Genomic DNA, 15,964 nt, shown 5'->3' with positions numbered 1-15,964 from the left:
GAAGCCATAGGCACTTGGGGGGAAAAAATGCCAGATTACAGATTAGGTCTCTGACCATGGAGGGTCCTTGCCACCTCTCTGTGCTGCCTCCAAAGTGATGCCCATGTGTTCTAGGTCAGGGGTTGGCAAACTAGAGCCTTGGGCTTTCTCTGGCCTCCTACCTGTATTTGTACAACCCTTGTGCTAAGAATGGTTTACACATTTTTAAATGGTTGGGAAAAAAATCTAAATGAGAATAATATTTGGTAACACATGCAAATGATACAAAATTCAAATTTTGGTGTTCACCACTACAGTTTTATTGGAACATGCTCAGTTGTTACATACTGTAAACTATGGCTGCTTTTGTGCTACAAGGGTAGAGTTGAATAGTTGTGACAGTGACGTTATGGCCCCCCAAAGCCTAACTTAATTAGCATCTTGTCCCTTACAGGAAAAGTCTGTTGGGCCCTGGTCTAGATTGTCAAGACCTATTTTGTGAATGAGGCTGTGTGGTGAACGACGTTCTGGAGCTACAGCCAAGTACAGAAGGAGGGAGTGGAAGCAGATATCTATGCTACCTCCGTGTCCATCCCCCAAGGTGAGAAACCATCTTATAACTATGGTGGCCTCATTTCCTGGAAGATGATATTTGGCCAGTATAACTGTACTCATGGGATAAAGCCAATGGAAAATTTCTGATGGGACAGCACTAGAGGGTGCAGGATACATGGGATCTTACCCATGGCCCCAAGTGCACTGAGGTGGGGGGCCGAGGGCGGGGATGGCTGTACCTGTACCCGAGCTTCTGGGAGGTTGATCCTGGCTGCCAGCTGGTTGCGGACGTAGGCATCAGGGTAGTGGGTAAAGTGGAAGATCTTCTCCAGCTCATGCAGCTGCTCTGTGGTGAAGGTGGTTCGGATCCTCCGCTTGCCCTTCCTCTCCTCTGGATGGAAGAGGGTCCAAGTTGGGTTAGTGACCTTGGTCTCAGTGAAGCTTTTGTGCTGTCTTGTTCTACCTGTTCAACCCCTGTTGCCACTACTTGGCCTCTAGCTCCTTAGGTTTGGAGTTTTACAAGGTTCTCTTTCCTAGAAACTCTGCTCCTAGGCTGACCCCACTCTCCCATCCATCCTGGACAGTGTGGCCAAGATGACCTTCTAGAAACTTCTTTGATTGTCCTTTCTGCTGCTCAGATGCCTTCAGACAAATTTCCCTTGTCTGTAACAAGGAATGGTAAACCACAGCTTGGGGGCCACATCTGGTCCACTGTTGGTTTTTAGAAATAAAGTTTTATTGGAACACAGCCTGACCCATGGGTTTATGTATTGTCTATGGCTGCTTTGGGCAGCCCTAGGCGACTTTATATGGCAGAGTTGAGTCGTCGAAACAGAGACTGCAAAAGCTAAAATAATTACCATCCAGCCCTTTACAGTAAAAGCACAGCAGTCAGCCCCTGACAGCCTGTTTCCAGCCACATGACTAGTCTCATACCCACTCAGAGCCGCTGCATCATAGGTGGTCCTAGTGCAAAAGGAAAACGTGGGTTCAGAAAGAAAGCTTTTTCCTTTCTTCCTCTCTCTCTCTTGACTTGTCAGGGTGTTTTTTTATTTGCTACTTAAGGCCTTGCTCCCTTGGGTACAGGGATACTAATAGCATGAGTGTGGACCCTCACAGGGCCCTTCGACTTGGTGCCGGGGTGCCTGTGCCTGACCTTGACCCTCCTCACATCTGTGCCCTTCCCTCCCCAATACCCCCAACACAGACGACAGAGGAGGCAGCAGTCACTGGGTAGGGGCGGGGAAACAGGTGGCTGAGAGCCCATCCCAGGGAAGCAGGGAGGCGGTGAGAGGGGCGCTGAGCCTGAGCTGAGGCTCCAGGCCCCTGGTACGTGGTTCGTGGTCCCACTGGATCGCGCTTGCGAAACACAGATTCAAACATAAAATCGTTAAGAATTTCAAGAGGGTGACCATGAGCTTTAACCCGCAAGTGCCAGGCCTCCTTCTGAGTGCAGGGCCCTGTGCAATGGCACTGGTCACACACAGGCCCATGAAGCTAGGCCTGCGTGCTCGTGTGTGTGTGTGTGTGTGTGTGTGTGTGTGTGTGTTTGTGAGAGAGAGACGGGAAATCAGGTATTCAGTTTGGACGTGTTAAATTTGAGATGCCTGTTGGCTATTCAAAGCAAAGGATCAAATAGGCAGATGCTTATGTGTTTGGAGCTCAAAGGGGATCTCGGGACTGAGGTTCACACTGGGGACTCATCAGCGTATATTTGGCCTTTGACCTCATGAGAGTGGGTGAGATCACTTAGGCAGGAGGAGAAAAGTGGAGGGTCTAGGAGTGAGCCTGGGTCCGTCACTATTTAGAGGCTCAGGAACCAACGGGGGACCCAGGAGAAATCAATGAGGGAGGCCAAGAAGGACAGGTCTCTGTGGTAGGCGACAAGTGCAGTGACATGGACACCTAGTGAAGAAACTCTTTTAAGAAAGAAGGCTCAGCTGTGTCCATGCTGTGCCTGGAGCAATTGCAATGAGGACAGAAAGAGGGTCCTTGAACCTGGCTCCATGAGGACCTTGACGTTAGCAGTTCCCACAGAATAGGGGCAGCAAGGGCTCAGGGGCAGTGGGCAGAGGAGAGAAGGGAAGGGGAATTGGAGGAGACAACAACTGTGCACATCTTCAGAAAGGTTTGCTGGGATGTGGAGGAAATATTGCAGTTGACAACTGGAGAGACCATGTTCATGTGGTCCCAGGGATTTAAAACAAATTAACAGTATAACATCATGTCATCTCTCCAGCCAATCTCTCTCTCAGTCTATTTTTGGGGGAACCCTACCTAAGACAGAGGGAGCTCAGATCCACAAAATTCCATAGAAAACGTGGGGGAAGAGAGGTTTGGAAAGAAGGGAGTGATCACAGACTTTAAATTAGAGAGGATGAAGGGGAAGAAAAATAAGAAACAATCAGTGTGTTTATTCAACATCTGTTAAGTACCAGGTACAGTGCTAAACCCTGACCTTGGCCTGTGTGTATGTATATTTAGCTTGCCTTTTTCCAACATGGATTTGTGAGGCATGTGGTCCCGAATTTGGCATTCAGGACATCATTGAGGTCCACAGGAAGACTACTTGGGTTGAATTAGGATGGTCAAAGCCAAGCGAAAAGAACAATTTTGTGTTATCCACAAACACACTAAATACAGTGTCTCTGATACTGGGTAGGAACTTCAACAAGTATATGTTGTATTAAATTGGATGCGGTGTGAGTGGTTGGGGTGAAGTCAAGGCGGTGAGGAAAAGAAGAACTTTTATGTCGAGAAGGTGCGAAAAAGGCTAGAGGGAGGTTGGGGAAAAGTCTGGAGTGCGGCCTGGAGCATATATCTAAAGCCTCTCAGGAGGAGAAACTGAGGAAGAAGAGTGAGGGCTTTGGCGGATGCTTGATGGAGCAGGGCTGCGGGGCAGGCTGGTCAGAGGTGCTCATTATACCTGGCATTGAGTTGTTCAGGACAGGACAACGGGAGCTCAGGTCATCAGCAGAGAGTGAAGGAGGTGGGAGGGATTAGAGGCTGGAGGAATGAAGAAGGGATTTGGAAAGCTGTTCTGGAGAAGGGTGAGAGAAGCTAGGAGAGTAGGGAGGATGGCGATTCAACCAGCCTTACTGTACCTCCTGATGAAACCAAGGGACGGTGAACATTGGAGGAAGCACCAAACCAGGTGGGGCAGGTTTGTCTCTCTGACCATGGACTTCTGAGGCCAGGGTTACAATTCTAGTCTGACTTGCAACAAAGACCACATGATGCAATTTTAGGAAGAGTAGGAAAGGTACACTGCCCCCCACCACCACAGATCACCTTCACTTTTGGGGCCAATTGCTACCATTCTAGTTGACCACCATGGCTCCTGATTTCTTTCTCACTCCTGTAAGAAAAGTCTGCTCTCAGAAATGATGGTGAATCTAGGTACGTCCTGTCCTAGCATCCCTCACGCACATTGGCAAGACTCAAACCCCTGGGGAAAGAAGCCTGCTGTTCTCTGTGTCTGTGTCTGTGTCTCTCCACTGTGAGCTCCTGGAGGGCAGGGACTATACATTGGACTTGCTGAGTAACTGGCACCTATCGGGAGCTTCATAATTATTTGCTCTAAATGAATAAAGGTGAAGTTTAGGCTCTGTTCTCAACCCATTCGGCAGACAAGACACTGTCACAAGAAACAACGCGGAATGATTTGTGTGGACTCTTGTGCACTGTCAGATGTCACAGGTCGGGAGAGAGCAGAATTAACTGGAAAGGAGGGGTGGGGATCTAAACTCTTGTTGAGGTCTCCTTACTTCCACTCAGTCCGCTTTCTTTTTCCCCCCAAAAGAGGTAAAACGACCACAAACTATGAGCTGGAGTAGACACGGTGAAAAATGAATTTCACTTGTGGTGGTTTAACAGCTGAAGAGATCAATTAACTTTTATGTGTGTGTGTGTGCTTATTATCCGTCCTGCTATCATTGGACAGTAGAAAACCCACTAAGCTGAATGTCAGAAGCCCTGAACTCTGTTCCTGGCTCCAGTCTACAGCTTGGGCCATGTTTTGTTTACTCTCTGGGCCTCAGTCTCCCCATCTGTAGAAATGGGCGAGGAGAGAGGGTTTGAATGATCAAATCGCTAAGGCCCTGACACGCTGTAATTCTTTTTCTCTTCAGTTGGAGGCTGAATGGCTTAAAAGGCCTGGCCTTGGGCTTGCCTGGTGGGTGAAAGGAGAGGGCCAGAGAGGAGAGATTTCTGCTGAGGATAACTCTCCCGGCTGAATTGCTCCTGCATCTCTGAGAATCAACAAGTGCATTTCATAGTCTGCCTTTGGTCTCACCCCTCCTGACTACCCCTCATTTTTGTTAGTCCATTTTTTTTTTTCCCTCAAAGTACTTTTACTCATTTTTCTGACTCTTGGAAGCTTCTTGGGAGTTCCGGACAGCGAGGTTTCAAACATGATTACCCCCTAGAGTAAGCTATTGGATTGTGAACCAGCTGATGTGATCTGATTTCTCTCCTTCTCTATCCCCTTTTCCCTCCTCAAGTCCACCCTACTTTTTAAATTTAAAAAAAGAGATATTTATTCTATGTTTAGAGCTGGTGATGTATTTAAGGGATAGAGCCAAACCCAGCCAGAACTGATGTAGAGAGAAATGGCAAGCCATGCTGAAAGTATTCATTCATTCATTCATTCATTCATTCACGAGGTCAGCATGTCAGATGATATTAGTGATACAGGGCAGTTCTATAGAAAATTGCAAAAAAATTTCACAGAATGGAAGATTCCAGGTTGGACGGGCAAACTGAGTCAAGGACAGCATGGATCTGGGATCCTTCTGGGAATACAGAGCTTTGGAATAGAGGATACTGAACAGAAAACGTAGGGTGCTGAACCGGAATACAGGAAAGTAGGCAAAGTGGAGAACAGAGGATTAGAAACAGAATGTAGATTGTAGTAGAAATAAGCCATCTCCTCCTTTTTCCCCAGAAGGAAAGTTAGGCAAACAAGGGCTCATGACTAAGCATGATCCTTAATAAAATGATTATTTCAAGTTTCCGTTTGTGTAATTAAGGGAGCAGCTATTAGGATATATATGGCTTTCCCGTATTTCCTGTAGGACCAGAAGGGCATCATTTGGAGATAAGGTGAAGAGGAAAAGATCTGAACCCTACCCTGCAGAATAATTGGGGAGGGGCTGCTTGGCAAGTTATGGGCCAGTAAGAAAAATATTGTTCTCATTAGCTTTGAACTATACATTCTCAGGATAAATGTTTATTCTTGAGAGACGATGATAATGATGGTGATGGGATCTATGTGTATGTGCCCAACAGCTGTAGTGACTTCTCTTGTGAAGAAAGAGGGGTGTCTAAAATTCACATGGTTGGCGAGATGGAGGCTGAGCCCCAAGTGGACCGGGCTGCAGGACTCAAGGGCCAAAGCCCCTCCCCTAAGACTGAGCATGGGTTCTTGGGGTGTCAATAGTCAAACACTGATTGTCCCCGTCCAACTCTTCTTGGGATGTTATCTGGGACTGAATATCCCTAAATTGGAGAACTATAAAAAGGAGTGGTAGGGAGAGGGGTCCTGGAGTTGAGATCACCCCCAGTGAGTGGGGGTCCCTGAAATATGACTAGTGACACCCCACCAGAAGAGCCATTTTGGGAGACAGATAGACTTGAGCCTGGAGCTAGGGGAACAAGGTTAGGATCTAAGGCTGGACCTTGTTAAAATTTTAACTCCTTAGGTCTGCCTCATTCAATATGGTAGCCACTATCTGCTTGTGGCTGTTAAAATAAAATGAAAAATACAGTTCCTTAGTCACACTAGGCATAGGTCAATAGCCACATGTGGCCAGTGGCTACCATATTGGACAGCACAGATATAGAACATTTCCATTATCAGAGAAAGTTCTATTGGATAGTGAGTGCTACCTTACTGGTTTTCTCATTGGGTTCTTGAACAAGTCATACTCTGGGTCTCACTTTACGTCTCTTCTCGTGTTGCAGTTTCCTCTAATTGCCACGTTTGTCTAGGAAGGAGAGTATCCATCAGTCATAGAGCTGACTTTGATGGTGCTGGGAAAACTGGAAGTACAGGGAAAGTGAGAGGAAGGGAAGACTGGCCCAGGCCCATCTCTCTGCTGGTGACTGGGGAGAAGGAACGTGTCCAGTGGAGAGGATGGTGCCCTGGAGCTCCGGGTGGTGACTCAGAGCACAGTGACCTGCCCATGGTCCACAGGGCAGGGAGGATGGGGGAGAGCAGAATCTGAGGGGCTGGCTCAGGAAGTATGAAGGTCAACACTTCAGTTTTCCCATCAAATGCAGGAGGAGGCTGCTCTAGGAAAGGAGTGAGGGGACCAGGAAGCCTGAGGCTTGGGTTACAGACCACAGTAGGCGATGAGAGAGATGAAGCAGGGGAGGGAGGCAGAACAGCATAAATGGAATGTGGAACCGGGAAGAAGGCAGAACACAGGACTCTGCAGGTAGAATTTTGGAACCAGAAGGAACCTCATTAAACAGGAAGCTGGAAGTACCAGTTCATGGTTGGAGCGCCCATTGCATGGGATGATTCTTAATCATGGGGAAGGGCTGGGATGTTCTGGGCCCCGGCTCAGAGAGGACGATGGGGAGTGTGGAGCCCCATCCAAGGGCACCCGGGAGAGGGTGGGGAGACGGGGCAGGAAGCGGGCAGGGAACTGCCGCCCCTTTCAAGTTGCCCCTCACCCGGTTATTAATTGTTGGAGCTGTGAATCCCACTTCAGTGGGTCTTCAAAGAGAACGAGTCAGCAGAACTTAATTAAACCTGAGATGTTTAGCACATTGATCATAAGAAATACACAATTTACACAGGTGATTAGGTCACCTAATTATAAACGGATGGTTTTCCGTGCATGGCTCCCTCCCCTGATTGCTCCTTCTCTGCCGTCTGCTAATTGGCCGCTCAGCTAAGGCCCCGGGGGCTTTGCTGCTGGGCTGAGACTCCGGAAACGGGCCTTGTCCTTGTCTTCCCAAGGCAGCGGGTTTGGCAGGATGGAGATCCAGGCTCCCTTTGGGGCCCTCCTGCAGGGTGAGGACACCTGAACAGGACAGGTGGGGTGCAGGGAGGTGCCTCCCAGGGCAGAGATGCTCTGGCCTCTTCCCTCCGGGTGTGGTCCTGGACTTCTACAGTTCCCTGTGCCCACAGCGTGCAAGGCACGCTCCTTGGCCCAGCATTCAAGCTCTTCAGGCTCCCCGCTTCCCAGGGTCATCTGCTTTCTACCCAATCATCACTTCCATTATTTCTGCGCCACCTGATGGCTTCTAGATTCCCCAGATCGGCCATGCCTTTTTATCCTCCAGGGACTTGCTCTCACTACCCCCTACATCTGCAAGCCTGTCCTCCTCCTTTGCCTAGTAAACTCTTACTCATCCATCAAAACCCAGATCAGTCAAAGATTTCCTTCTCTCCAAGGTCTGTTGTGAATCTCCATGTGGAAACACAACAGGTTTTTTGTTTAATCGATAAGTAAAGAGTGCTAAATTTCAGTGTGCAAGAAACCAGCCTCCATATTTGTACAAAAAAATCTCTCTCAATCTTCATGTATCCATGTATCAAAGTGTTAATGGTACTTACTACTGCATAGGAGATGGTAGAGTTATAGCTACATTTTCTTTTATCTTCTTTCTGTTTATTTGTATTTTTAATTTTTCTATAATAAATGTGGATTACTTGTATAAATAAACAACAACCCAGCGAATACAGCTAGAGTGGAAAGAGATGAGGATAAAGAAATTGCTAAAAGAAACAGCTGAGAGACCATTGGAAAGCTCACCAGCCATGGATTTGCGCCCTGTTCCCAGGGGTGACTGGGTCAGTGCCCATCCGCCCCTCAGCAGCGTGAAGATGGTTATTTTCCACATGTATGGTCTCCCTTTCATAATATTTTTTATATATGGCTCTCAGCATATATGTCCCCTCATACTCTACCACACTTTTCATATGTGTTTTTTCTTTTTAAAATAGAGGTTTTACCTTTGTTTAAAGGATTTTGTGCGGGAAAGCTACAAAACAAATAGCACGAGGGCTCCTATCTTGACACCTTGTGAGGGCACCAGAGTGTAGCCTGCTCCGTCCCCCATTCATCCAAGGTCTCTCTGACTGTGCAACTCAGCCGAAGCCTGAAATTCCCCAAACGTAGGTTTTAAAGATGCTGATGGACATAGATAAAGGCCAAGGTGCTTAGCTTGGCACACGTGACCTCAGCCTACCTCATGCCTCTCATCTCCGCTGACATTGGTCCATGATTTCTCAACTCCAGCCACCCTGAGTTTCTTTGTTTCTCAAAAGAAATATTCCTTTTTATTCCTCTGGGCTGCTTCACCTGCTTCCCTCTGCCTGGCGTGCTCTCTCCCCTCCTCTGCCTGGCTGCTGTCTCAGATGCCACCTCCTTCTGAAGTCTTCCTTCAAGCAGAGTTTGTTGCTGTCTCCTCTGCGTTCTCAAAGCACTGTGTCAGGGTTGTATGTTTCTCTGTGTTGTTACAGTGTAGCTCTCGAGACAGTGTGCTTGGATTTGGGCACAGGGTACTGCAACATGGGCTGATTACATGTGCTTTCAAGGTGGCATCATATTTCAACAGTTATGAGAAGGTGTGTGTGTGTGTGTGTGTGTGTGTGTGTGTGTTTGTGTTTGCTTCCCTCCTGCCCTTATTCCTTTCCATTCTATACTTGTGACAATGCAGGGGAACAGACAGACGACACAAGCTGTGAAGCTAGAGGATGTTTTCTGATGTGACACAGGAAGTGTCACAGAACTTGTTTCTATTCAGTGCGGGAATGCATATTCAGTTACCCTTCCTGCCGAGAACTGAGGAGGAAGTTAACTAGCTCTTATCTCTGTGAAAATACATACAGAAGGCCAGCCCAAGTGCAGGTGTGCAGAGTACCCAGATTAGAGGTATCCAAGGCCCCAGGCCCTGTAAACAGGGAGAAGAGCCATTTCTGGCCAAAAAATGCTTCACAACTGCTACAGTACAAGGAGTATTTGGAGGAGTAAACCTCTGTGGCAACAAGCATTGATTAAAAGAAAGGAAAAAAGGAACTTTGAGAGTTCTATATATGGAGACCGAAAGTGACCTATGAGGGGTCATAAGGAATAAGAAACCATCAACCCAGTGTGGAAGAGTGTGAGGACAAGAAGAGGAACAGCGAGAAGAAGGCTTGGCCCCAGCCCTGAGCCCGGGCTCCCCCTCCCAGGGCCCAGAGCAGAGCAGAGCCACTGCCTTTAGTTCTAGGCAGCTGGGGGCTGAGGAGGGAGGGCAGGGGAAGGAGGGAGGGGAGGGGGAGAAGAGAAAAGAAAGAGGAAGGGGACAGGGAAGAGAGGGGGGAAAGAGGAAAATGAGGGGGACGAAGAAGTGAGGAAAGGGGGAGTGGGTTGAACCGTGTTCCCCTCAAGAAGAAATGTCTAAGTTCTAATCCCTGGTCCCTGTGAATGTGACCTTATGTGGAAATAGGGTCTTTGCAGATATGATTAGGCTGAAGTTTTGTTTTGTTTTTTTTTTTTTTGCGGTACGCGGGCCTCTCACTGCTGTGGCCTCTCCCGTTGCGGAGCACAGGCTCCGGACGCGCAGGCTGAGCGGCCATGGCTCACGGGCTCAGCCGCTCCGCGTCATGTAGGATCTTCCCGGACCGGGTCATGAACCCGTGTCCCCTGCGTCGGCAGGCGGACTCTCAACCGCTGCGCCACCAGGGAAAGCCCTGCTAAGGATCTTGAGATGCGATTCTCCTGGATTTAGGGTGGGCCTTAAATCCGATGGCAGGTGTCTTTATGAGAGAAAGGAGAGGAGGGTTCCACACAGACCCAGAGGCCTGTAGACGCGTCTACAAGCCGAAGACGGCTGTAGATGGTCAGCAACCACCGGAAGCTGGGAGAGAGCCATTTGAGCAGGTTTTGCCTCAGGGCCTCTGCAAGGAATCAACCCTACCAACACCTTGGTTTTGGAATTCTGGTTCTGAACTTCTAAGATAATACATTTCTGTTGTTTTAAGCCATTCGGTTCGTGGTAATTTGGTACAATGGCCACAGGAAGCTCAGACAGAGGGAGAGGATGAGGGAAAGAAGAGGAAGAGGAGGAAGAAGGGGGAGGGCCACAGAGGCTTCTAAGGGGCAAAGTCTGGAGGCATTGAAAGGGCAAGAAAGACTGAAGTGGGAGAGATGCTCCATGTGCCTGGAAAGTGAGGGACAGGAGGCCGTGGTGGGGGATGAACCTGGGGATCGGCAGGGCCAGTCTGTGAAGGACTTTGAATGTCACACCAGTGGGTTAGGGGCTGATGAAGTACAGCCTGAGGCCAGATCTGGCCCTCTGCCTGTTATTGTAAATAAAGTTTTATTGGAAGGTAGACATACCCGTTCATTTATACCTTGTCTCCTTTTCAGCTGTGATGATAGAGTTGAGTAATTGCCACAGAGACCATCTAGCTATCAAAACTTAATGTGAGGCCCTTTGTAGAAACGCTGCTGACTACGGCAAGAAGATATTCTTCCAGGCTCAAGAATTCCACGGTGCCCCCGGCCACCTCCACCAGATAAGAGGGGCGGAAGTTAGCACCGCCCCAAGATGGTGTTACCAGTACTCTCATTGCTGACCCCACTTCTGCTCCAGGTGGGTGGCCACTACTTCTGGTTTTATTCACCTTTGCCTCCCCAGCCTGCCGCCTGGCCCAGAGTAAGCACTCAGCAATGATTCACTGAGGGACTGAATGGCCCATGAATGGACAAGGGAAGATATCTGTGTCCTTCCCAGGCCAGAAGATCCACACTGGTTTACCCACTGAAGTGGCCCCTTCTTTGCCCATCTTCCTCTCCCCTTTCCCCGCCGGGACTCGCAATTTCCCTGCAGAGGGTCATCAGTGGGACAGGTGCAGAGATGATCTCTTTCTTTCCAGGGTCTGATCCTCCAGTACAAAGTCACTTCCTCCTGACTGGGTCTCCCTGGACTTTGAGGACCCCCGAGCTCTGGGGGGCTTTCCTCTCTCAGGAGGAGTGAGCGGGCAGCTGGGCTTAGCATCCCTTCAAATTGGGAGACCCTCTTGGATTTTTCCACGGAGGCTGGGGAAGGTCCAAGCCTTAGATTATGAGGGTCCCTGTGAGAGTGGGAAGCTGTGGGGAGGGACCTGGGTCTCTGCCATGAGAAATGAGGGAGGCCCAGCACTGGCCTTGGTCTGGATCGCCGACCTGGCCCCGGATCTGGCCCGTATTGCTCTGTAGCACCGAACAAGCCAGTTTGCCTCTCTGGACTCCAGCCTCCTCAAAAAACGGTCCTTGGACCACCTGCGTCAGACTCACTTGGGAGAGCTTTGCTAAGATAGATTCCTGGCATCCACCCTAGACTGGAGGCAGAGTCTTAGGTGCCAGGCCTGGAATTCTGCCTCTTCACAAGCTCCCTAGGGGATTGGGATCCTGAGGTAACGCTTTGCAGTCAACATCCAGGAGCCCCTCTGTGAAGCCCTTTAAGTGGAGACAAAGAGGAGTTTATTCCTCTGTTGTTATTATTGGGACAGGGGAGGGCCCTGGATGCACCTCTTCTGTCCTGTTGCCCATTCCCTGAGGGCTCCTGCATGCTGTGTGTGTGTGTGTGTGTGTGTGTGTGTGTGTGTGTTTGGTGGGGAACAGGACAGAGGTGGAGAGGCATCAGCTGGGCCACCAGCACTGGCGGAGCTGGGGCTTCCTGGGGGGCAGTGAGAGGTGGAGGTGGTGAGTAGGTCCTGCCCCGCCTGGCACGGACACCCCTCTGCAGGGAGGAAGCTTCTGCCATGGAAAATGCCCACGAGTGACACCACCGAGGCTTTTGCGCAAGCAGCTTCTCGTGGAATCGGTCGTGGCATGTCGGAGCGGGGAGGGCCCGTAGGAATTTTCTAGCTCTGCTCTTTCGTGTTCCAGATGAGGAAACGAAGGCCCAGCCAGGGCAGCGGCTTGCCTGAGGTCCTCCAGTGCATCGGTGCCAGACCAGGTCTTAGAGGCCAGGTTTCTGGAATCCCAGCTTCCTGCCCTCCCCGCCCAGCCTAGCATCTCACAGACTCCAACTCTTTGCAGTTTGTGCAAGTTACCTTTATAGTTTCTGACATGCTGGCATCTCACCTGCATTATTACTTACTTCACATTTAAACAGACTGTTTTTTTGTTTTACCTAAATAAATACATTTATTTTAAAAGAAAACCTCACATCATGACCATAAGTGGGTAAATGGTATCATGTGTCATAAATAGAAGGTTAGTGTAGAAATCATTACAGAACGATTGACATAAATAATCTTTGTAGACGGGAATAAAGATGCAGATGTAGAGAATGGACTTGAGGACACGGGGAGGGGGAAGGGTAAGCTGGGACGAAGTGAGAGTGGCATGGACATATATCCACTACCAAATGTAAAATAGATAGCTAGTGGGAAGCAGCCGCATAGCACAGGGAGATCAGCTCGGTGCTTTGTGACCACCTAGAGGGGTGGGATAGGGAGGGCGGGAGGGAGACGCAAGAGGTAGGGGATATGGGGATGTATGTATACACGTAGCTGATTCACTTTGTTATACAGCAGAAACTAACACACCACTGTAAAGCAATTATGCTCCAATAAAGATGTTAAAAAAAAAAATCTTTGTCTGCCTGCCCCTCGAAGTCATCTTGAAAACCACCACGGCGACCCTTAGGAATCTTGGACGTGCTGAATTCCAGCCCAGGGGGGAGATGGATGGATTTAGGCCACATTCAGGAATACTCTAGAGTGGATGGTCTCAGACCACCAGGGTTCAGTTCTAATGCTACCCACTCTGCGGTTTTTGCAGGTGATTTGTCTTCCTGGTTTCATCAGCTCTAAGGCAGGGCTCACAACTGGATATGGATAGAACAACGGCCGTGAGATTGCCATGAGAGCCGTGGAGTACCGTCCAATCTTACAACTGCTATTTTCGTAAGCGCTCACTGGGGGGTCTCCTCTGGGTCCAGCGGGATAGCTGGCGTGAAACATGCCAGCAGCTTCGGGGGGGGTTTAGAATGACTGGCCTCCTTTTTGCCATCAGCCAATGTCAGGCTAGGAGAAGGCAAGCTGCTCTGGGAGGGGAAATAAGATCTCTCTTTTTCTCCACAGCAGAGAGGACAGACATGGATGTTATGTAGCTGCAGCAGGAGAGACTCTGGTTAGACCCTTAGAAGAAACGGTTTCTGTGAATGCTCATGGCTCATTCAATTCACTGGAAGATACTAATGAACTTCTCAACATTAAGCTGGGGCCCTTTCCTATTGATAGGCTGAGCTACTGGGAAAGCTGCCAGCTCCCCGGGGACGTGTTGCCCGCCAGGGTCTTTCTCTTGGCCCGCCTCTGAGCACAATCTCCATCTTGGGAGACTTGAATTGGTTGGAGGGATTGGAGCTCCATGCTTGGTAGGAGAAGACATCACGGGCCCCCCCGAGCTTCCTTTCCTTAGATTAAAGGGGTGGAAAGGAAAGAGGACTGGGACCCTTTTGTGAGATGCTCCAGGCTCATCTCCTATCAGACTCCAGTGGGCCCTCAAGACATCACCAGCTCCATTTCCTCCGTCACTCAGCCGTCTCACCAAGGGTGAAGCTGAGGCCAGGGTGGAAAGGCACTTTGCCAAGGTGGCTCAGCAGGCCGGGGGAGAGGTGACACTGACTGCTGACTCCTGACTCTTAGCGTGTGTGTGCCCTCCTCCAGCCCTCCTCCAGCTGGCTCTCAAGCAGGGGCCTGGGATCTGGTCATTGTTATTTGGGGGCAAGCCCTGGGGTGGGCACTGGCCTGGGGTGTGATCAGGGTGGGCAGATCCGGGCCACGGCTTCACCCACTAGAGGCCGTGCAGGCTGAACTCTGCTTACGTAGGGAAAGAACACGACAGACCGGGCAGGTGTTTGGGGGCGGCTGGGTCTCGGGTCCTCTGCTTTGTGACTTGGGGGCATCACCCACCTCTTCCCTTTACAGGTGAGTTTCCACATCTGTCAAGTTATGATAATTATGCTTTTCTACTGAAGTTAAAGAAGAGACGTGCACAGCCTCTGGGGCAGTGCCGACCACACTGTAAATGCTGGATAAATGAACGATAACTCTTAGCTGTGGCCTGGTTACAGGAACGAGCCCCAGGTCCCTGCATCCTGCAGTGAACCGAGGCTTGGTCCACATTGGAACAGCCGCAGTGCCGGGCTGGGGAGAAGAGTATTTTTTTTTTTTTTTTTTTTTTTGTGGTACGCGGGCCTCTCACTGTTGTGGCCTCTCCCGTTGTGGAGCACAGGCTCCGGAAGCACAGGCTCAGCGGCCATGACTCACGGGCCCAGCCGCTCCGCGGCATGTGGGATCTTCCCAGACCGGGGCACGAACCCGCGTCCCCTGCATCGGCAGGCGGACTCTCAACCACTGCGCCACCAAGGAAGCCCCGGGAGAAGAGTATTTACGGCTGACAGCCCAGTGCCTAACATCTCTCTGAATTTTGAAGGCTTCTCTCCTGTTGGGAGCAGCTTCCTCTCTGCCTGAGTGCAGCTGGGTCTTGGAGACCCAGGAACAGATAAGAAATGGCCAGAAGACACTTACCCTGGGGCTGGTTATGCGGGGGTCTCTCCGGCCCAGAGTCTGCAGCTGCTGCTTGCCCGGTGCCCTGTCCACCTGCCCCTTCTGGCCTGACTGCATCACTCCTCTCAGCCGGCCTCTTTAAGATCTCCTCGATGGAGAAGGACAGGCCCCGCTTCTTTGGGGCCTCACAGCACCCCGAGCTCTTCTTCTCCATCCCCCCATGGAGAGCCGGGCCGGCCTTGGCACCCTCCGCGGGCAGCTGCAAGGGGGGCAGAGGGGCCTATGCCAGTGGAGGGTGGCGTTCTTCCTTTCCCGAAGCTCCTGGAATCAAGAGAGTGAGCAGAGGTGGATCCTCGTGTGGGATTGTCCAAGCAGGGTTATGTCTCCACGGGGACTTCCATGGGTCACCTCAGAACACCCTGGGATCAAGGAGGCAGGTCACGTCGGGAACACTGGAAGGGGCTGAACCTCGTGCCCAGGGGCTCAGAGGCCTCGCCAGCTCCACGTCGAGGGAGTCACCATTGCCAAACTGGGTTCAGTCCTACTGCAGCGAGTCTTCTCCAGGGTGGTCACCTGCACAATCCCCAGCGTAGGCCGGGGACCCCGAGGTCACGGACAGTGTGGAACACGGCAAAGAGCTGGAGGGAGGAGGGAGCCTGCCCCAGGGAGATCTGGAGGTGGGGTGGCCACCTTCGCCCTTTCCGCTGGCTCCAGCCAGGCCTCTGGAAGGCTGGGGTGTCCACCTTCGCCCCAGGGAGATCTGGAGGTGGGGTGTCCACCTTCGCCCTTTCCGCTGGCTCCAGCCAGGCCTCTGGAAGGCTGGGGTGCCACTGGCCCAGGTGCCCAACTCAGTCCTGGGCCACAGTGCAGCTGGAGGGGCGCTCCCAGAAACCCTCCTGGGTTTCTCTTGCTTCCGCTGCTCCCAGA

At 50.7% G+C, this 15,964-nt stretch overlaps 1 protein-coding gene across 1 annotated transcript in view; it reads right to left on the bottom strand.

Moving 5' to 3' along the window:
• Nucleotides 1-15,266, bottom strand: part of ISX (intestine specific homeobox) — a gene marked incomplete at its 3' end in the record, with an annotated part of 149,239 nt that extends 133,973 nt beyond the window's left edge. The window contains 2 exon segments of the mRNA XM_082666185.1: nt 774-925; nt 15,059-15,266. Coding sequence (XP_082522311.1) covers nt 774-925; nt 15,059-15,251 — 345 coding nt within the window. The 5' untranslated portion in view covers nt 15,252-15,266.
• Nucleotides 15,267-15,964: the final 698 nt, after the last annotated feature.

This window comes from Grampus griseus, assembly GCF_964374135.1.
Source record: "Grampus griseus genome assembly, chromosome: 11".
NCBI lineage: Eukaryota > Metazoa > Chordata > Mammalia > Artiodactyla > Delphinidae > Grampus > Grampus griseus.
Note: the sequence above shows the minus strand (reverse complement) of the source record. Positions and strands in the feature narration are given on the sequence as shown.